The sequence below is a fragment of the Canis lupus genome, chromosome 16, assembly GCF_003254725.2.
Source record: "Canis lupus dingo isolate Sandy chromosome 16, ASM325472v2, whole genome shotgun sequence".
NCBI lineage: Eukaryota > Metazoa > Chordata > Mammalia > Carnivora > Canidae > Canis > Canis lupus.
Genome location: NC_064258.1, coordinates 19499371 through 19523324, shown reverse-complemented (window position 1 = coordinate 19523324; position 23954 = coordinate 19499371). Strand labels below are relative to the sequence as shown.

The following is a 23954-nucleotide window of genomic DNA, read 5'->3' as shown; positions in this document are numbered from 1 at the left end:
CCCTATTGTAGGCAGCACCCACCCACACCATCGTCAGCTGCAGGTTATTTACCCAAAAGAAGCAGATCAACCAGATGGGGACACAAGTCTGGCAAAACGCCAAGTCTGAAAACAAGCAAGACTGTATTTCACTCTAACTTCCAGAATGAAAAGGATGGTATCTGTTTTCCAAGATTCCAAAGTAAAAACAGGACTATTACTTTATAAACAGAAAATCACAGATGGAATTTTAGAACAATTTATTCTTTTTACATCTATGACACAAATTATAAACTATTTTTAAAAATCAAAATATTAAAAAAGTTGTGTGAAAATACACTTCAATGCTCGAATAAATAAAATTTGTACTAACCACCAATTTTCAAAAAACTTAGTTTATAATTTCTGAGTAAAATACCAGAGACGGTTTTAAAACCACAAAAAAAAATCATATTCCACTCAATGAATCACACAACAGTGACATGCCAAACAGTAAGCGCAAGAAAGCAACACCTACAGCGCAAGATTTTGCAGAAAATCCTAAGTGCACAGTACTAATTATGTATCTAACCCTAACAAGAAACTTGAGTACACCACACAGACCCAAAGGTATTACCTGACTAAAAATTCCAAACTGCCATATTTTGAGGGCTAACTGAAATAACGCAAAAGACCAAACAAAATTTAATAATGATGTCACACAATAGAACCTGGAAACTCAAATAACTGGTAGAATCAACTAACTTAAAACTATTTCTATCCATAAAGATTACTTTAAGTTAGAAAACCTGTTATAAATCTATAGTTCAATAATAAACAGCATATATTTATTAACTTCATTTATAACCAAGAGATGTCTCTTTAAATTTTCACCACAAAGGTTTCCTTCGTAAAACTGAAAAAATTACTCCCCTACAAGAGTATACTAAATACTTCTTCCTCTTCTTATAATGGAGCTTATTATATCAACAACAAGCAGGCACTAATGACTGCTGTGGACTGGATATTTGTGTCCCCCCAAAACTCATCTGTTGAATCCTGACAACCAGTATGATGGTGCCTAGAGGTGCAGCCTTTGGGATATGATTAGGTCATGAGGGTGGACCCCATGATGGGATTAATGCCCTTACAAAGAGCTCAGAGAGCTCCCTCACCCTTTGACCCTATGACGTATCAAGAAGGCTCCATCTATGAACTAGAAAGCAGAAAGTCAGCATGCTGGTTCCTTAACCTTGGACTTTCTAGCCCCTACTGTTAGAAATAAATTTCTGTTGTTTATGAACTACCTAGTTCATAATATTTTGTTAAAACAGCTGACAAAGAATAAAGTAACTATATTCACTAAAACAATTACATTCAGATTGTCAACTAGAGTCTAAAGTACAGTCCAGGGGCCCTTGGGTAACTCAGCTAGATAAGCATCTGCCTTCGGCTTAGGTCTTGATCTCCCTACTCAGCAAGGAGTCTGCTACTCACTCTGCCTCTCCATCCCCCTACCCCACCCCACCCCCACTCATGTTCACTCTCTCTCTCAAATAAAATCTTTAAAAAATAAAAATACAGTCCAAAGGAATTTCCAAAATGGCAATTCAGTCAAAGATTACATATAAATAAAAATGGCCTCAAATAAAAACAAAAGCAGCAACATCAAACTGCAGCCAGCAGTATTAAGAGCCTAAGTCCATTGCCCCCATCTAATAAAGGAATTCTTTAAAAGAGCAGTACATACCTTTACTGAGTTTTCATAACCTGCACTCAATAGAACTTATAGAGGTCATCAAATGCAAGACCAATACCTATTTATAGAAAAATATATATATGGCTCTCATGTGTTATATTAATATCCTGTTTAAAATAAAATCATGTTAAAGTATATCACATTAACAATTATATTCCATTATATTTATAAATTACAGTTACTAACAATTTAAAGAAAATTTTTAATGAGCTAATAATGAATACCTGAAATTTTCTTCATCCTCATTATCACTCTGTAAAAGATCATCATTCAGCTCTTCATCTGACAAATCCGACTGATTCTAATTAAAATAAGAAATTTAATTAATGCATGCCACTTCCACAAAAAGACTTGTTACAAATGTGCAAAATTACGTTGACTGCATTATTTCTAACCTTGTTATTAAAGCATATGCCATTCAGTAAGTTATCTCACTTTTTTTTTTAAGTTATCTCACTTTGATATGACCAGTTGACAACTGAGAAATTCCACGACATAATTGCTACCTCAAATTTTCAGATGCAAAATCAAGTATAGAAGCAACAAGCTTAATGATCACATTTATTCTAAATTTAACAAAAAGAGTTTTTTTTTTAATTTTTATTTATTTATGATAGTCACACAGAGAGAGAGAGAGAGAGAGAGAGAGAGAGAGGCAGAGACATAGGCAGAGGGAGAAGCAGGCTCCATGCACCGGGAGCCCGACGTGGGATTCGATCCTGGGTCTCCAGGATCGCGCCCTGGGCCAAAGGCAGGCGCCAAATCGCTGCGCCACCCAGGGATCCCAAAAAGAAGAGTTCTTTAGCAGCATCTATAAATATTTTTTTCCCTATCAAACACAAGAAAGAATGGTATCCTTAAGATTTGACTAAAGTTGATTTCTCTATGTGGAATTTAAAAATCAGAACAAAAAAAAAAAAGAGAGAGACAAATCAAGAAACAGACTCTTCACTCTAGAGAACAAACTGACGCTTAACAGAGGGGAGAGGGTGGGGGATGGGGGAGATGGGTGATGGGGATGAAGGAGGGCACTTCTTGTGATGAGCCCTGGGTGATGTATAGAAGTAATGAATCACTTTACTGTACACCTGAAACTAACATTACACTGTATTTTAACTAATGGGAATTACAATAAAAACTTAAAAAAAAAAAACATTTGTTTCAAGATTTTATTTATTTACTCATGAAAGACACAGATAGTGAGGCAGAGACATAGGAGAGGGAGAAGCAGGCTCCCCATAGGGAGCCTGATATGGGACTCGATCCCAGGATCCTGGGATTAGCACCTGAGCCAAAGGCAGGCGCTCAACCACTGAGCCACCCAGGTGCCCCTAGAAAAAAAGATTTGACTAAATTTAACAGTAGTATCCAAAATCTGAAGACTTTTTAAAGCAAAAAAAAAAGGAGAATTTTAGAAAATAGCAGATTTTAGGGGTGTCTGGGTGGCTAAGTCAGTTAAGTGCCTTTGCTTGGGTCACGATACCAGCCAGGATCCATGCTCAGAAGGCAGCCAGCTTCTACCTCTTCCTCTGCCCCTCCCCCCAACCCACTCATGCTCTGTCTCTGAAATATATAAAATCTTTAAAAAAAAGAGAAGCAGATTTTAGATAACTGCATTGCCAAATTAAAATGGTAAGAGACTAAAATAAAACTTTAGGGGGCGCTTGGGAGGCTCAGTCAGTTAAGTGTTTGCCTTCAGCTCAGGTCATGGTCCTGAGATGGAGCCCCACATTGGGGTACCCTGCTCAGCAGGGGGTCTGCTTCTCCCTCTCCCTGCCACTCGCCCTGCTTGTGCTACCAAATAAATAAATAAAATCTTTTTAAAAAATAAAGAAAACTTTATTAATAGAGATGACACAGAAAATAGACATGACTGCTCTTGACAGGCCTGTGCATTCATCACACCAGTAGCTACAAAGAGGAAGCCTAGTGATTTTGTCAACTGCTCAACTTTCTACAGTCCCAGGTTTTGTTGAGTTAAATATACCACCAGCATCGTATACTTATACAGGAGGGTCCTTCACACTTTACTCCTCTATTCAAATTACTTTCAGGGTATATATAAATTACCACTTCTCTAAAAGATGTCCCTTGAACACACAATTAGGCAAGAAAGTAAAGAAAGAAAAAGGAAAAGAGAAAGACTTGACTTTCTTCTTAAAGAGGAAACAAACAAACAAGCAATCTTTCCTGGCATTTTATAGCTTATAAAAATAGGCTTCTCAAACTTATCTACACATTCTTCATTTATAGTACTTTTGATATAAGCCAAAAAATATGAAACCTATTAGTTCTTATGGATCTCAAGGGACTTAATGGCTGACATTATAAAAAAAATAAAATAACACAGGGTGCCTGGATGGCTCAATCAGTTAAGCATCCAACAGCTCAGGTCTTGATCTCAGGGTTGTAAGTTTGAGCCCCACACTGGACTCAGTGTGGAGCCTACTCAAAAAAATAAAATAAAAATAAAAAATAAAATAAATTACATAAAGTAACATAAAATAACAACATAGACCATGTAGTTTACTTGGAAGGAGAATGGATCTGTATGAAAAAGAAACAGACTGCTTAACAGAGCCAAAATAAAGTAGTAGTAGCCCACATAATCTGTCCTCCGCTAAAAGAGATGTGCCAGGCCTGCCTAAATTTAGCTGCCCAATAAATAGAATAAATAAATAAAACCATGGGAAATCTTTAAAAACTAACAATTCTGAGTGCTATATGTTGGCAAATTGAATTTAAATATTTTGAAAAATAAATAAAAATTAACAATTCAGGGGATCCCCTGGGTGGCTCAGTGGTTTAGCACCTGCCTTCGGCCCAGGGCCTGATCCTGGAGACCTGGGATCGAGTCCCACGTCGGGCTCCCTGCATGGAGCCTGCTTCTCCCTCTGCCTGTGTCTCTACCTCTCTCTCTCTCTCTCTCTCTCTCTCTCTGTCTCTCATGAATAAATAAATAAAATCTTTTAAAAAAAATTTACAATTCAATGAAAACCAAACTTCATTAAGAGGCTGCTTTTTTAGTTAAACTTTTACATGCTTGTAAAAAAAAATCAGTGAACCAATAAATAATTCACCAAACAGGAATGTATGCTGTGGTAGGCCCTGGTGGTAATCAGATCTTACATCTGGATTCTGAGGATTCAACTTCCCATATGGATTCTGAAAGTGATGAGTAATATACCTACCAGGCAACTGACCAAAATCCCCACTTCACCAATCAAGCAGACATGGAGAGCTAGACTCTATCTTTGAGGCAAAAACTGATTTTCAAGCACATCCCCAAGAATGGAAGTGAACCATTTCTGAGGCAAAGGCAGAGTTATTAGCTAGGACTCTGTTGGGGTGGTCTGCAGGGAGGTAGGGCAAACACATCCCCAGAGTGAGAGAAAGCGGCCAGAATGCCAGCAAAATCCCTTTTCCCAACCTTACCAGACAGATCAGTCATGCCCCTCCTGGGGGGAGAGACAGTATAAAAGAAAAAGAATGCTTCTCCGGGGCTCCCCAGAGGGTGGAAGGTCTAGTGTATCACAGAGCACGTGCCTGTCACCAGTTGCGGCAAAGTAAGAAAGACAGATCAACTGACGAGGGGGTCGCTTGCTGACAGGCTCCCCCATCTCTCAAAGCTCTGGCTAGGCCATGTCAGCTTCTCATCTTGAGTTTGCAACCTCTCAGTTGTAACCTACATTGAAGATTTCACCCTAACAACCTCCCTTCTGAACACCGATGAACTTGTTCCCGATTTGCCCAGTTGGGGGGATGTAGTCACTCTACTCAGTAAGAGGCTGAGCGGCCCTCTGGCCCACTGGCCTAGGAGCCTCTCTCCAGACAAAGCTACATCTCTGTATATTTCATGGGGACTCAAGTGGAGGAAAGACAGTGGGCAGGCCAAATGTACCTGTAACAATAAATTCACTAATAAATACCCGACAAAACATCCAATCCCGTTAGAAATCAAATAAACACAAAGTAAACTAACTACAAATCATTTTCTGTCTACCTCACTGAGAAAGATTTTAAAAGAGAAGTGATACCACGCCTGGGGGACTGGAAAGGTGAAGACATGTTCACACACCTGCTGCTCAACTCATTGCTGGGAAGCAAGTAGGCAACAGAGACAAGAGTCTTAAAAGTTTATGCCCTTAGCCAGAAATTCTCCTTTATGGAAATCTGCCAAGAAAAGAATTTCAAAAGCATAACATTTGTACATTAAAACATCATTATAATGTCTGAGATTCACTTCAAAATAATTCAGGAAAGGGAGCAAGTGGGCAAAGATAAGGCAAAACTGCCTCTAAGTGAAAGCTGCTGAAGCAGTGACAGTGATGAGGGGGAGGGTCACATTGCTCATTTCTTTTATATATGCTTAACACTTTCCATAAAAAGTTCTTTTAACGAAGTCATAGCACGGGTGCCTGAGTGGCTCCATGGGTTAAGTGTCCGACTCCTGATCTCGGGGTCGTGAGTTCAAGTCCTATGTCGGGCTCCATGCCCAGCATGGAGCCCTCTTTTAAAAAAATTTTTTTTAATCAAAAAATAAGAGTTATAGCAAAAAAGTAAAAAGTCATAGCAATGAGCTAGATATAACCTCAGTGAATGTAGGAATGGCTAGGTATACTATAATATACACAAACTGAAATATTACGTAGCCTAGTATACCTAATAATATTAGGTATTATAAAATACCTTAAACATTTCATGCATGACAAGGGAAAAATGACAATAATAGAACTCTAAATTTAAAAAAAGTGTTTTTATATATAGTAAGTTAACTTTAAAATATATGAAAAAAAAGAATTTAAGAATTATGGCAAAACGTCAGTCATGAGGGTTTATATCTACTTTTTTTAATATTTTTCTTTTTTGATACATTTGGCCCCTTTGATTCCCACAACATACAGCGCTGGAAAGGAGAGACGAGTACATATACTGTTCCCAATCAAACAAGTTTCCCAACCAGCCAAAGTGGGTGAGGGCCCCACCCCCAAGAGAAGGCAGCAGAAGAGAAGCAGCAGGGTGCCGCCCTCATGCACTCCTATTCCACAGGAATGGAGGCTAAGGCACAGCAATCAATGAGTCTATTAAGAAATAGTGAGGCTACTTCCTCAGAAGAGTCAGCATTACTATCCAAACCAAACTGTGCTTTTCCATCTTTACTGATAGATCTGACCAAAGCTCTCACAAGATGGGAACAAATGTACACCAAAAGAATTAACTAGGGCTGGAGGGACATCCTGATAGAAATGGGGCAGGACAGCCCAGGTGGCTCAGCGGTTTAGCGCTGCCTTCAGTCCAGGGCGTGATCCTGAAGGGATCGAGTCCCACGTCAGGCTCCCTGCATGGAGCCTGCTTCTCCCTCTGCCTGTGTCTCTGCCTCTCTCTCTCTCTCTCTCTCTCTTTTTCTCTCTGTGTGTGTGTGTGTCTATAAAGAAATAAAATCTTAAAAGAGGAAAAAAAAGAAAGAAACATGGGACAAACTATCCTGCCCCAGGCTTGCCTAAGGATAGAAATCCAACTTACATAAAAAGTATCTTACTACATCTAAACATTTTAACATCTGATTGAAGTAAAATACTTCACTGAAATATCTTAAATAATTACAAAGGAAAAAACATGTTTACATTAGAGTAGAGGACTCCCAAGTGAGAGTACTTCAAGGATGTGCAAGGTCATTTTCACTGAGTCACAAAGAGAAACAGTCTCACTTTCCTCCGTGACCGTGACATAGGAAGGACTAGCCCTGGCACCCTGAATCACAGGACAAGTGCAGAGCACCCTGAGGCCAGAGCATGAGCCCCTCAAACAAGGACGGACTGAGGGACCATCTCAAGGGTTTCACTTTCAATATTTTGATATTTCCCCATTTACTTACATGAGATCAAGTGGATTTACAGGTAACTAATTCTTACTGAGAGTTAAGGGTGACAAAAGTCACTTAAAGGAGGAAAGACAGGCAGGCTGAAGCCAGGCAACCTGAGGGCCAGTGATGCAGGAAGCAAACAGGACAAAGAAAGGAAAGTGGCTTCAAAAGAATCCTACAATAAACTCATGTTTTAGCGAAAAACTAATAATGCAACATAGTAACAAGAAAATGGCAGCACTGAAACTTCACCTAGCACAAGATCTTCATCAGCTATACTAGGAGATTAAAAGGAAAATATAATCAGATCTGATAAATCTGACAAATGACATGACCTTACCACCTAAAGTATAATAAACAGGCTTATGTATAACTACTGTGGACAGTAAGGAACCAGCACAATCCTAAGACTTTAAAAACTAAGTATAAAAAAACTACCTTAATATTTAGTAAGAACAAGTTTTTTTAAACAGTTAATAAAAAATTCAGTATTTCACTTTAATCTTTGGATATGTATTTCTATTTTTAACGTATATTTTATGTTATTGGTAGAGTAACATAAACATATATACACACACGATATATAGATACATTTTCATACATTTTCGAGTTAACTACAGAGAAACCTGTATTCGGTTTTAGACTTTTATTCTCATGTATCTGAACGTGTGTTACATTTGAGTACAGCTATCTTTGAGCTCTGGACTTTCAAAAAGGGAATGCAAAATATTAGCCTCCAAATGTTAGTTTTCTCGTGAGCAAGTGGTCGTTTTATATTGCTGCTTTCACAAACTCAACACTTGCTGAACTGAGTAAGAACTAAAATATTTGCATCAAAGGACCAATCACTTGAGGTGTAAGTTACTGGAAAACTTACTAACAAACTAAACAGTCAGTGCTCTATGCATTCAAAAGATCATTCAATCCACAAAACATTCTGCACCCAACCTTCCAATACCACATCCCATTCATGAGATTCATTCCTGTATGTTCAGTGCAATTAAACAGCTGGAGGCTGGTTTCAGAAGACCTCAATTTCTTACCTTTTTGCCAGACAGCAAATCTTCTCCAAGTAAGTCATCTTCAAGTTCGCTGGGGAGAAAGAAAAAAAGACATACCATTGCATTATTCCTACAACACTGGAAAGTCTGCAGATCATTGGGAAATCAACCCAGGACTTCAGAGTTTGGGTACTTTCCCGTTTAATTTGCTATGCTTCCCTTTTACATATTAATTTGCTATGCTTCCCTTTTATGTATTAATAATGAGAATGTATTTTCAAATATATAGAGAACATGTGGTCTTTTAAGTATGGGAGGCTCTGCTAAAGGAGGTGGCTCTCACTAGACTTCTGATCTCAATTCATATTGAGATCTTTTATCTCTTCGGACCTGTTGAGTAATCAGTAAACAAAGAAATTACAATAGGTAACATCTATGCTTTCTCCTGCCTTGAAAAACCTATTTTTTAAAAAAGATTTTATTTATTTATTCATGAGAGACACTGAGAGAGAGGCAGAGACATAGAGGGATAAGCAGGCTCCATGCAGGGAACCAGATGTAGGACTCAATCCCAGGACTCTGGGATCGCGACCTGAGCCAAAGGCAGAACGCTCCAACTGCTGAGCCACCCAGGGATCCTTTTTTTTTTTTCTCTTTTTTTAAAGAAAAACCTATCATGAAATAGTCCAACATCATTAACTAGGAAAATCAAAATCAAAACCACTGAGAGACCATTTGACGCTTGTCAAACTGCAAAACTGAAAAGAGAAAAAAACAATGATGATAAGAGCATACAAGTAAATCACTGTGACTAAGAGAGTGACCTTTGTGTAACATCTAAGTCCTATTAGTAGTCTGAAATTTTTTTCTGTCAGCATGTTTATGTTCTGAAGTGATCAGCAGATTATGTCACAATTAAATTCAAAACCCTTACCAGATCAAAAAGCTAAAGACATTTCCCATTGTATGGTTTTTGGGGTTTTGTTTTTTGTTTTTTTGGTTGATGAAGATGGCTACCACTGAAATATATATTCTTAGCTCTGGGGAACCCGATGTCTTAAGGATGACATCTAGAAGGAGAAAACAATCAGACTATGCTTCCAGGTGCAAATGCACCAATATTCTTATTATTGCTGCTACTCTTTTTTATAAGCACTCTGGTTACAAGTTTCTGTAGGTTTTGAGCACTACTTTATCCAAAAACCATGTTTACTTGTAGTGTGCTACTTTACAGATACCAGGCTTTATGGGAATGCCCACCAGAGTTATAACAGAAATGCCTGTTTATATGTACCACCTTTAAAGAACTAGAAATATCTCAGCAAATCGTTCATGTACTGAACACCTTTTTGTTATCGTGTTACCCTATATAAATCCTTTATCTTCATTTTGTGATAAAACAAGAATAAGAGATTAAATAATTGGCCCAAAGTCACACAGCACAGACAGACCCAGGACAAGAGCTTACCCATGGGGTAAATCTTTTCACAGACCTATATGTATGAATAAGACAACTATCAGAGAATAACATGTAATTTCTTCCATCATTTCCACAAATCACCTAATCAGCTTTCATTTACAATGTCTGCATCTTCAGTGTTACAATCATCCTCTATGGATGAGGAAGAAAAGATCTAGTCACAATACTGACAGGAACACCATTTGAAAATTGATTCTATATGACCAAAACAGACACTCTCCCCTTTGAAGACAAAAATCCATGCGATGCCATCACTCTAAATAACTGAAAATGAAAGGGAATACCATCTGCCCATGGGATCCTGAGAACTCTTAAAACCAGAATACAAAAAGGCACTGGTAAATATACAAGCAAAAATCTAGAAACCATCTGTACCTTTTGCTAACAAGGGGTATATACGGAAGAAGAAATCAGTCTTTGATGATTTATTTTACTTAAATAGAAGCATTTTTTCAAAGAAGAGAAAGGAAAACTAAAACTTATAAATGAGGAGGGCACAGATATGGAGAATAGCTGCTTCCATGACCAACAAAGACAACAGCATGAAATAAGAAAGCAGGATGGGAGACTGAAGGCCTAGGTCTATATGAACACAACAGACATCGTGAGTATCCGTTCAGTATATGATGTCCAGGAACCATTCTAAGTTGTTTCACATGTATTAGCTTTTTCACTGATATCACAATCCCATTATGTAGACATTTACATCATCCCCCATTTCTTTAAATGTGAAAACAAAGACCCTGAGTTGTTAAATAATTAATTGGCTCAAGGTCACTCAGCTAGGAAGTGGCAAAATCCTTAGGTGAACAGAGATGCTTTAGCTCCAGGATCCAAATCCTGACTACTATGCACAAATCCCACACAGAAAGCAAATTTACTTCCTTGCTATCATCATCAAGATGGAGCCTTGCAAAAGATGTACATAAGAAGAAAGGAATTTATAAAATATAAAGCATTACCAAAACTATACCAACTGTCACCAAAAACAATGAACTAGTGGGAGTGACCAGCCCAATCAAGTCCTTTCAAAGAGACTGCACCCTGGCCAGCAACCGCTGCTGGGTCAGGAAATGAGAGAAGCACAGGGCGGTCTGAAGAGGCTTCCTGGAATCCACTGCAAGACTCCTCCGGGCTCTCACCAATCATCACTACATGAGTAGAACAGCCTCTTTGGCAGCTGTTTCTTATCCAAGATTAGAGACAATCAGCTTGTTGAGTATGCTTTTACTAGTACACAGGTGTATACTGAAAGACATTTTCAGGAAACAAATATTTTGTAGTCAGCCACTTGGCTGCAGCCTTTCAAAATCACAAGTATAACTGACAACAAACCCTGCCCCTCAGCCCGTTATGTCAGTGTGCCTGCCCTCTCCAGGCCATCCTCTTCGGGTCTCTGCCAACTCCGTTTTCCAGAAGGTTTCTCTGGGAAGACTCATGCAAGCTCTCTGGCCTTTGCCCCTGGATGGCCCTGGCCCATGGGATGACCCCACAGAACATTTCCCAAGCAGGAGAGACTGCCCCCTCCCTTATACCTGCACGGTTCAGTCCCATCCGCTGCTACCAATGCAACTCCCACTGGGCTCTAAAACACTTCTTCCCCTTCAGGCCTGCTGCTACGCCCTGGGCACTGACCAACTTTTACTGCTTCTTTAACCAACCCTCTCCTATAAAGAGCCCTGTCATCACAACACTTTCAGCTACAACTTGAGTATGCTGTCCTTCACCCATATGGATACAGATTAGTATGAGCACATCCCTCAAAAAAACTTTAAAAATGGGGCAGCCCAGGTGGCTCAGCGGTTTAGCGCCGCCTTCAGTCCAGGGCGGGATCCTTGGAGACCTGGGATCAAGTCCCATGTTGGGCTTCCTGCATGGAGCCTGCTTCTCCTTCTGCCTGTGTCTCTGCCTCTCTCTCTCTCTCTCTGTCTCTCATGAATAAATAAATAAAATCTTTAAAAGAAAAAAAAATACTTAAAAACTTCAGGCGCTGGTTCAACAATGACATGTTCTTCCAAATATACCATTAATGCAACATGGCAGTAAGAGCTGATCATAATTTCTGACTCACTCTTCTTAATTTTCAAATTTCTCCCTCTATTATGGGAGAGAGTACATGCAAGAGGCTGTGATACATTATACAGAACCTCCATATATAAACATGCACTGAAAATGAGTGAAGAAAGGAGGCACGTGTTCGTAAATTAAGATGGAACAGCTGCCACTCAGGCCAGGGAGGATGAGAAAAACCGAAGCTTTGCCTCACATTACAACCAAACCCAATTCCATGACAGCAGAAAGCCAACTAACTTTTTGACAACTGAAATTCCCACTGAACAGATATTGTAACGGTCCAAATATTAATAAAAATAACAACTGCAATGGATTAAAATACAAATGTAGTATTTATATCTATGAGTTGGAAAGGATTCAAAATTAAATCCACCTTTGGAGGATGTAAGGAACCGACTCATATTTTGAAAACCGGTAAATAAAGAATCAAACACTTATTTAGAACCTCAAAGGAGCCAAGTAGTTTGCGGAAGTAAGTTGGATCATCTATCCTCCTGCCCATTTTCAAACGTAAACCTATCAACTTCTAGACCTATTAATTTACAGAAAACGCAAGAGATGAAGGAACACACCAAAAACACTCCAGGGAATACAATTAGCAAAAGCAGAAACTCCATAAGACAAACCACCTTGTTTCTTTAAAAAGTTGCAGAGAAAAAAAAAAAAAAATGCAGGAAAACCTATAGATGAAACAACACTTGGAAAGTCTACCAATCACCTGGAAACCTGGAATCTAGGGATGTAATGTGGACTCCACAAACTATAAAAGAGCATAAAGACACACGGCCACACTGTGATGTGTGTGATGCCCTGATACTTCCAAGAGACCATCAGTAATAAGACATTAACAATTCAGGGAGTTTTTCAAAATAGAACTCTATTGTGGTTGTCTTTGTAAATCCTTCATTTTTTAAAGAGATACAACCTGAAATATTTTCAGATGAACTTATATCTCTGATGATTATAGATAAAACAAGACTGACTATAACAATAACTGCTGAAGCTGAATGACGACACACTGGGTAAACTGTACTCTTCTATTTTCACATAGTCTTGAAATTCTCAATAACTTAAAAATCGATCAGTTTCAGGCTAATTATATATCTTAACTATAAAAAATTAAAATCAAAACACTTCACAATTTTCATAGGAACATTCAAAATACACCAGGACACAGAACAGGGAAGAATATCTTAAGGACAAAAAGTGGAAAGCACTTTGACCAACATCACAAACCAATGAAAGTGATGCCCTTGGGAAGGCCACCACACTGCCAACTAGTATTCCTATATATAACCTAAATCTAGCTCTGCAAATCCAGGCTGAGAGTGAGTCTACAAAATAAAGAGCCTGTCCTCTTCAAAAATGTCAGTCATAAGAGACAAGGATATATAATTCTTCCAGATGAATAAAGAGGGGACAAAATGCACTGTATGATCCTGAATTGAAACTTGAATCAGAAAAAAAGAAACTCATTTTTGGCTATAAAGCACATTTTTGGGAGAACTGTCAAAACTTGAATAACCACTATAGATTAAAAAAAACACAATTCTGTGTTTGTTAATAACTACATGTTTTCGAAGTGATAGGGTGGCTATGTAAGTGAATGTACCTGTTCTTGGGAAACACACGAGTAAAAGTACACACTGAGGTACATGGGAAGCACACAGCCTGATGCCTGCAGACCACTGTGCAGGGGAGTGGGGAAACAGGACAGCCTCAGTGAGCAGGTGTGCAGAGAGCAGAGAGGACAGCGGATGTGGCAGGAGGCAACTGCAAGTCTGAGGCCCCATGAGAGAGTGTCACTCTTGCAACATTCCTCTAACTCTTAAAATGATTCCAAAGTACACTGTTCATATTTTAATAAAAAAAATAAAAGCCATACAGGAAAAGGTTATACATTTGATTATATTATTTATAAAAATCCATCTGAAGGCTATTGTTTAAGGGAACACATGTCACAGACTGGGAAGAGATATTCAAGTACAAAAAGTAAATTGCAGCAAATATAAAGAATTCCTAAATTCAATAAGGAAAAAACAAACAATAAGAAAAATACACATAGATATGAACAAACAACTGACAGAAGAGAAAATCCAAATGGTGAGTGAACTACTAAGATATTTATTCAGCTCCCCCTCACAATCTTTGAAACAAAACTACTTGTCATTACCTTCAGGTAGGGCCATTTCTCTTATAGATTCTGTTGTAAGCTCTAAGTAATCTTTTATAGACTGCCTAGGAGCCACTAACATCTTTATGTAGGCTGTTAAGTTTTTAATGTATATAATTTTTAATGTAGATTATTTTGTAAAACTCCTGGAGCATCATAGTTTTCAAATGGCCATCAGGTTTTCTTTCTACTATAGAAGACCATTGTCATTTTTAATATTCAGGCCTATTTTTACCTTTATTATTAAACTTTGTGACTTTAACTACAAGGTTATTTTTTACATTTTCAACACAGCATTTAAGAGGCCAAGAAATGCATAGGGGGCACCTGAGTGGCTCAGTCGGTTAGGCATCTGACTCTTGGTTTTGGCTCAGATCGTGATCCTGGGGCTGTGAGATCAAGCCCCATGTCAGGCAGTGCTGAGCAGGGGCCTAGAGCCTGCTTAAGATTCTCTCTCTCCCTCTGCCCTTCCCCCCAGATCTCTCTCTCTAAAAACAATAAATCTTTAAGAACAAAAACAAAAACACGTAAAGAATGATCCTTATCTTAGATCCCCCACTGCCCAGATATGCCCCCCTGTACTTCTCCCAGCATGTGTCCCTCTAACTTCTACTAGAACCACTCACCAGTAATTTCAATCACTATGCAGAATTGACATTTATCACTACTCTGAACGTTTTTAACTTTCAGTGCACATGTGTGTGTATCCCTGAAGATATTTTCATCTTTGCTAGTATTCATAGAAATACAAATTTAAATTACAGTCAAGTACTATCATACACATATTAAATTGGCAAAAATTTTAAAGTCTAGCCAAATACTGAGTAAGCTACAGAACAAAAGAACTCTGGCAATAATAGCTCTGGGGTCCACCAAATCATTATCATCACTGTGTAAAAACAAAGGGATACAGGATAACCAGTGCCCTACAGACAATTCAGGCCTGGAATGGGAGCCTGCCAGAAAGCCTTCCACCTGGAAGGCCTGCCCTTGCCCTCACTTCAGCCCAGCAGTGACAGACCCATATGGGAAAGAGCATCTGCTGGCCAACATACTGTTCTCGTAAAAATCTCTGCAGAGTGGGATGCCTGGCTGGCTCAGTTGGTAGAGCATGTAACACTTGATCTTGGGGTTGTGATTTGGAGCCCCACACTGGGTGCAGAGATTACTTAAAAACAGAATCTTAAAAGGGGGGGGGGGGGGGGGGACGGGCAATCCCTGAAGAGCCAAGTGGCAGAATGAGATAAATCAGCATGCACTACAAGTAACCAGTTGTTAGGTACCTGTCCCAGTCCTCATCTGCAGCTCTTCTTCTCCAAGATCGCTCTGCACCAGGCTTATCAAACTGGTCAAAGTCATCATCTGTGAAAGAGAGGCCATGATAATCAGTTTTACTAAATTAAAATAGACATAGATAACTCAAATACTGACGGTCCCTGACTTACAATGGTTTAACTTAGAATTTTCAACTTTACAATGCTGAAAAAGCAATATGCATTCAGTAAAAAACATGCTTCAAATTTTGAATTTGGGTTTTTTCCCAAGCTAGCAATACTAGTATGATACTTTCTTGGGATGCTGGGCAGTGAGCAGCAGCAGCCACAGCACCAAGTAACCAAGGGATCATAAGGGTAAACAACCAATACACTAACAACCATCTGTACCCACACAACCATTCTGTTTGTCACTTTCAGTACAGCATTCAATACACAGTCAACACTCTCTTAGAAAATAGGCTTTGGGTTACACGATTTGCCTTACGGTAGGCCAGGCTAAGCTACAATGTTCAGCAGGTTAGACGTACTAAATACATTTTCAAATTACAGTATTTTCAACTTAGGGCAGGCTTATCAGGACATAACCCTATCATGAGTTGAGGAAAATCTGTACTGAAACAACTCATTTAAGGATTCCTAACATAAGATTTTAAGAGGTAAAAGTTCTGGCTCTCTGCTCCTTCCTATATGACAGATGGCCACTTCTTGTACAGTGTCAGCTGCACCCGAGACCCAATGGTGTGGGGTGTTCCAGTATGATTCCACCTATGGCAAATTCAATGGTAGAATCAAGGCTGAGAATGGGAAACTTGTCATCCATGGAAAGTCCATCTCCATCTTCTAGGAGCGAGATCCCCCAACATCAAATGGGGTAATGCTGGTACTGAGTACACTGTGGAATCCACTGGGGTCTTCACCATCATGAAGAAGGCTGGGACTCACCTGAAGGGTGGAGCTGAAAGGGTCATCGTCTCTACCTCTTTTACTGAAGCCACCATGTTTGTGATGGGCATGATTCATGAGAAGTATGACAACTCCCTCAAGACTGTCAGCGATGCCTCCTGCACCACCAACTGCTTGGCCACTCTAGCCAAGGTTATCCATGACAACTTTGGCATTGTGGAGAGACTCATGGCCATTGGTCCATGCCATCATTGCCACCCAGAAGACTGTGGACAGCCCCTCCAGGAAGATGTGGTGTGATGGCCAAGGGGCTGCCCAGAACATCATCCCTGCTTCTTCTGGCACCACCAAGCTGTAGCCAAGGTCATCCCTAAGCCGAGTGGGAAGCTCACTGGCCTGGCCTTCTGTGTCCCCATCCCCCAACATGTCAGTGGGCCTACAATGCCGGGGCTGGCACTGCTCTCAATATCACTTTGTCAAGCTCCTTTCCTGATACGACAATGAATTTGACCACAGCACCTGAGTGGTGGACCTTATGGTCTATATGGCCTTCATGGAGTAAGAGCCCCCTTGACCACCACCTCCAGCAGGGGCACAAGAAAAGAGAGAGGATCTCAGCTGCTGGAGAGTCCTTGCCTGACTTATCCTCCAACACACTGAGAATTTCCTGCCCTCTGCGCAGTCTCCATCCCAGACCCCCTAAAGAAGGGGAGGGACTTAGAAGGCCCTACCTCATCATGTACCCCTATCAAGTACACAGTACCCAAATAAATAAATTGATTAAATACAGAAATTCCACATATAACTATTAGAAATGCTGGGGCACCAGAGTGGCTTAGTCGGTTCAGTGTCTGACTTTTGGTTTCAGCTCAGGTCATGATTTCAGGGTTGTGAGATCAAGCCCTACATCAGGCTCCATGCTGGGCATAGAGCCTGCTTAAGAATCTCTCTCCCTTTGCCCTCCCGTCCTAGTCGTATGCACATGCTCTTGCTCTCAAAAAAAGTTAAAAAAAAATTTAAGTACAAAGCGCTACTGAACACTTATCAGGCATGAAAAATCACTAACACTAGAATTTTTTTTAAATTGTAAATTTTAATAAGATATTTTCCATACAAAATAAGTTTTTCAGTATATATCCTTACTGCAATTACATGAAAGGGAAAAAATTAATGCTTTGCTAAAAGTTAAGATACTTTTATATGATTTTTGTAATCCCTACATTTTTCCAAATTAACCACAGAAAACAAAGACCTCATTTAAGTGATGTAGACATTATAGAGAATTGCTGACCAATAGAAATAAAATGCAAGTCACATATAATTATAAATTTTCTAGAAGCCACATTAAAAGTAAAAAGAATGAAACTTTAACAGGTGAAATTTTAACAACATATTTTATTTAACCTAGCATATCCAAAATATTATAGCATGTAACCAAAACAGAAAATATTAACAAGACATTTTACATTTTTCCCCTATCAAGTCTATATCTCACATAGAGTACATCTCCTATATCATTTTAAATTTTAATTAGGAAAAACAAATAATTGGAACAAAAGTTTTTCCTCTTAGATATATACACGCGAGCAAAGAGCCTTGAGGAGCAGCAGCAGCAGACAGACACCTCCCCAGAGAGAATCTACATAGCGGGGTCAGATCATAAAAACACCAAGAACGCCCCAGAAATTTTTCCAGCCTAGGGCTAGGAACTAAACAATCAAGTTCTAATAAGGTAATAATACATTAATTCCAGCCATACAGTCCCAAACAAATGATTTTTTAAAAATCCAAGGATGAAAGTATTAGAAAACTGGTACCCTTGAGGAATGCCATATCCAGCACGATGGTACAACCCCACTCCCTGTGAAACTGGTAAGAATTATTTTTACTGAAATGACCATTTAGAGTCTCTGGAATTAATTCTAAAGGCAAGAAATGAAAATTCTAAAGGCATCAAATGAAAAACACTTTTTCAAGAAATCTGCTCAAAGAACTGCAAGAATCTGTGGCTTTTAAATCAGGACCTCTTAGTGCCTTCTCTACCTCCCAGTTCAGTGGGGCTTCAACTTTGCTCCAGATTGATACAGCCAAGAACTCGGCCCTCCACATTCCTCATCCTGCCCCTGTTGCCCAGGCCTGCGCTAAGTTCTGCAGGAGTGCCACTGAGAGGCAGGAGCTCCCTTCATCCATCCAGGCCCTACCTGTAAGAGATGCTGCTGGGGTCCAGGCAGCAACGGACCTAGCTCATGGGATTTCACACCAAGAAAAGCCAGCCAAAGATACCTAGAACTACTCCGCCCTCCTTTCCAGCCCCACCATCCAGGCACTCAGCTCTGAAGTAAAGAAGGATGTCACTCAGAGACAAGTACACCACGGTCCCCACCCACAGCCCAAGAGCTCTGACTCCGGGTTTCCCCAAGGGAGAAAAGCAAGGCTTAGAACAACAGAACTCCATCCAAAACTCTAAGGAGCCGACTTCATGGAACAGGGCGCAAAAAAGTTCTGGCCAAAAGGTACTCTCAAAAACAGTGATAATTTTGGATAGCTAACTGGAAGGACAGTTAAGAGTCACTGGAGCTAAAGCCTGAACTAACTAACTACCTAGCATGCCAGAGAGAAATGAAATGGGGAGACTGGTGGGAAGGGCCCCCCTGGGTTAAAAAAGATTTCACTGACCTCAGACACCATTCAATCAAAGGAGCATGAATTTAACTGCATGGGTTTACAAAGCAAATTATACCCCAGGACATTGTTGAAAGTGTGATCAGAAATAGCCCCGCCAACACACCACCACCCCAGGATAACTACATGCCCAAGGCTATGGCCTCTGAGGAGTGGTATCAGAGGTGTCCACAGCCCAGAGTAGAGTGGGGGATGGAACAGACTTCACGGACACCTGGCCAGTCACCAACAAGTAAACAAGCAAATAGTAATAAGCCCAGGGGTGGGAAATAGGGAGATCAGCTCCAGAGCTGACACAATACATTATCTAAAATGTTCAATTTCCAACAGGAATTACAAGACTTGCAAACAAACAAAAAAGCATGGCCCATAGTCCACTGGGAGGAAAAAAGCAGGCAACAGAAACTGCCTATGAAAGGATTAGATACTTACCGTTTTAAGTAATTCAAAGAGCTAAATGAAACATGACTAAGGAACTACAGGAAAGTATGGTAACACTGTCCCATCAAATACATGATGTGAAATTATTAAAAAAAAAAATTCTGCAGTTGAAAACTGAAATGAAAAATTCACCAAAAGGGCTCAACAATAGGTTTAAGTTGAAAGAAGAATTTGTATCCTAAAAATAAAGAGATTATCCAGGACACCTGGTGCCTCAGTTGGTTAATCATCTGCTTTTGGCTCAGGTCATGACCCCAGGGTCCTGGGACTGAGCCCCATAGGGAATCCCTGTTCAGCAGGGAGTCTGCTTCTCCCTTGTCCTTCCCGGGCTAGTGCTCTCACTCACTCACTTTCTCTCTCAAATAAATAAATAAAATCTCCAAAAGAAAAAAAAAAATATCCAATCCAAAGAACAAAAAGGAAAAAATTTTTAAAAATGAATATAGCTTCGGAGAAATGTGAGACACCATTAAGCACACCAATAAATATGTAATAGAAGTATCAGAAGAAAGAAGAAAAAGAGAAAAAATATTTGAATAGCTGAAAACTTCCCAAATGTATTGGTATGGATTAATCTATACATCCAAAAAGCCCAACAAACTTAAGGTAGAATAAACACAAACACAAACATCATAGTCAAAATGTTTCACACACGAGGAAAAACCTCTAAGAACAGCAAGAGAAAAACAACTCATCGCAAGAGAACTCAAGTAAGATTAACAGGTGATTCTCATCAGACAGAGCGGTCAGCAAAGAAAGGGCTCAAAGAATTCTAGAACCAGCAAAACTATCAAAAATTAACATGAAATAAAGATACTCACAGATAAACAAAAATAGGAAGAATCTGTTGCTAGCTGACTCTGTGTAGCTTACTGAATTGCAAAAAAGAAATGCTAAAGTCCTTTTTCTCTGTTCCCTCACCAACGAATGTGAACTCACAGTTCTTATACATATAATGGTTGAGATTATACTGGATATCAGACCTAACAAATACAGGACACTCAACCCAACAACAGAATACATTCTTCTCACGTGTTCTCACGTTTTCATAGAAAATTCTCAAGGATATATGTCAGGCCATAAAACAATTCTTAATAAACTTTTAAAAAGGTCAAAATCACACAAAGCATAGTCTCCGACTAAAATAATAAAACTAGGAGTGATTTCAGAGGTCTCCACAGCCCAGAGTAGAGTGGGAGATGGAACAGACTTCACTTACACCTATTAATGTCAGTTAATAGAAGGATAGTGGAAAATCCACAAATATGTGGAAATTAAACACACACTTCATCAACCAAGAGGTAAAAGAAGAAATAACTAGGGAAATAAAGTGCCCTGAGACAAAGGAACACAAAACTACAACTACAAAGTTCATGAGATGAAGCAAAAGCAGTACCTGGGAGAGAAATTTATGGCTGTAAATGCCTATACTAACAAAGAAAGACCTCAAATCAACAGCTTTACTTTAAATCTTAAGAAATTGGAAAAAGAAAAGCATACTAAACCAAAAGACAGCAAAAGGAATAATAAAGATTAGATGAGATAAATTGAGACTTGAAAAATACTTTCAAAAAAAACAAAAGAAAAATACTTTCAAACTCCTTCTATCAGACCAGTATAAAACTGACAAGGACATTATAAAAGAAAAAAAAAACACAAAACTAGACCACTCTCTCTCACAAAAACATGTGCAAAACTCCTTTTAAAAAAATTAATAAATTCAGTAACACATTAAAGGGACAATTACATCAATACCACATGGGTTTATCCCAAGGATGAAAAGTTCATTTAACATTCAAAAATTAATCAATGTTTAAGAAAATGTAATATATTAATAAACTACAAATGGAAAATCAAATTATCACCTCAAAAGATGTAAAACAAGTGTTAGTCAAAGCCCAATATTCATTCCTTAAAAAACCCCTCACCAAACTAGGAACAGAGGTAGAGACGAACACTTTCAACCTAGGATTAGGAATCAGATGAGGATTTTAACTCCAGCTACCTCACTCCAGCACTGTCCTGAAAGCTCTATGTAGTGAAACCAGACAAGAAAAAGAATTCAGACAGAAAAGGAACAAGTAAAATTGTGTTTATTTACAGCAAACATGACCAACTACATAGAAAATCACATGGAATCTATCTTCAAAAAATAATGAAACTAGTAAGTGAATCAAGCAAGGCTGCAAAACCTAAGATCAATACCAAAATATCAATAGTTTTTCTACATACAAGTGATGACTAACTGGAAACTAAATTAAAAACCAAATTCTCAGTAACAAAAAATATGGAATACTGGGAATAAATTTGAAAAAAGATGTGAAAAACCTGTACATTAAAAACTATGAAACTATGCTGACAGAAAAACTTAAGTAAATGAAGTGACAGTGATGTGAAATGTTGGGGTTCAAGAGCCAAGGGTCAAGGAAGAATTCTTGAGATGTCTTCAGTAAAAAGCATGGTTTTATTAAAGCATGGACAAGACATGCAGGCAGAGAGAGATGCAGGGGGGTCATGAGGAGTGGGGAGGGGTGAAGGAGAGCAGGGGTCTCTAAGGAATTGGGAAGCAAGGTTTCCAGACCTTGAGGGGCTAGTTGGTGTTAGGAAAGAGTCGTTTACTACAGTTCAGGGAAGCCATGCTCATGAGACCCTCAGGACGTGTATCGGTAGGCCATATGCCCAGGGGATGACTGCTAATATATACTGGGGGGGCGGGGGACAGAGATAAAGAAGTTTCCAGAGGGGTTTTCCCAGGATCCTGGAGGTCAGGCTAATGGCAAGCTAAGGTTGCCTTCTGCCTCTAGCAAAGTATTGACTTCCAGGCAGTAGAGTTCCTGGAGGGTGGTCACCCTGCCTGCCCACAGATTTGTCACTGGGCTCCAAGTTGTAAAGCGATTTAATTTTTTCTACGTTTCTTTTGCCTTTGCTCTCCACATCAGTAAACCCTGTTCATAAATCAAGACTCCTTATTATCGAAATGTCAATTCTCAGGACGCCTGGGTGGCTCAGCAGTTGGGCGCCTGCTCAGGGTGTGATCCTGGAGTCCTGGGATAGAGTTCCGCATCAGGCTCCCTGCATGGAGCCTGCTTCTCCTCTGCTTATGTCTCTGCTTCTCTCTGTCTCTTGTGAATAAATAAATAAAATCTTTAAAAAAAAAAAAAATGAAATGTCAATTCTCCCCAAATTGATCTACAGATTTAATGTAATCTCTTCAAAAATCCCAGCAACTTTTCTGTAGAAATTTAAAAAGTGATCTAGGGGCACCTGGGTGGCTCAGTTGGTTATAACAGCAGCTGTCTTCCACTCAAGTCATGATCTCAGGGTCCAGGGATCAATCCTCCCACGGGGCTCCCTGCTCAGTAGGCAGCCTTCCTCTCCACTGCTTGTGCTCTCTCCTGCCTTCTCTCAAATATATAAAACCTTAACAATTTGTTTAAGGTTTTATTTATTTATTCATGAGAGACACAGAGAGAGAGGCAGAGACATAGGCATAGGCTCCCACAGGGAGCCTGCTGCAGAACTTGATCCCAGGACTCCGGGATCACAGCCTGAGCCGAAGGCAAACGTTCAACCACCCAGGCATCCCCCCCAAAATTTAAGTGGTTCTAAAGTTCATATTGAAATACAAAGGACCTAAAATAACCTAAACAATTCTGAAAAAAAGAGCATGTTGGAGAGCTCTCATTGCCTGATTTTAAAAAGTATTAGAAAGCTGTAATACTGAAACTCTGGTGTTGGTATAGACAAATAGACCAATGGAACAGAATAGTCTGTCCAGAACATACATGGACAACTGATATTTTACAAAAATTCAAAAAACAGCCTTTTCAAATGGTACTGGAATAACTGGATTGCCATATGGATTGCCATGCAGGGGGCGGGGGGGAATGAAGGAAAGAAAAACAGGAAAAAACAAGTGAACCTGGATCCATTCCTTACAAAAACACAAAAAAATAATCTTTGTGGTCCTTGGGTTACGCAAGAATATACTGGTGACAGCAAAAGCACAATTATTAAAGAACAAAATGAGGAGCCCCTGGGTGGCTCAGTTGGTTAAGCTTCTGCCTTTGCCTCTGGTCCTGATCCAGGATCCTGGGATTGAGCCCGGCATTTGGGCTCCCTGCTCAGCAGTGAATCTGCCTCTCCCTCTCCCTCTGCATGCCTGCTTGTGCTTGCTCTCTGTGTCAAATCAATAAATAAAATCTTTTAAAAAATAATCTGGACTTCATCAAAATTTAAAACTTCTATGTTCCAGGAGTCATCATTAAGAAAATGAAGACAAGCCAAACTAATAGTCTTTGTAAAGTATATATCTATTAATAAAGAACCTACCTGCAGAAAATA

General features: G+C 39.4%; 1 protein-coding gene across 9 annotated transcripts in view; it reads right to left on the bottom strand.

Moving 5' to 3' along the window:
* Positions 1-23954, bottom strand: part of RBM33 (RNA binding motif protein 33) — a 145100-nt gene that overhangs the window by 95832 nt on the left and 25314 nt on the right. For 8 of the 9 annotated variants that reach the window (XM_025451667.3, XM_025451680.3, XM_035700068.2 and 5 more), the window contains exons 2-4: positions 15591-15669; positions 8624-8672; positions 1942-2018 (exon numbers count right to left, since the gene is read on the bottom strand). In XM_025451667.3, coding sequence (XP_025307452.1) covers positions 1942-2018; positions 8624-8672; positions 15591-15669 — 205 coding nt within the window. Of the gene's footprint in view, positions 1-1708; positions 1776-1941; positions 2019-8623; positions 8673-15590; positions 15670-23954 lie in introns of those variants that run through there. The other variant, XM_025451674.3, reaches the window with a different exon arrangement.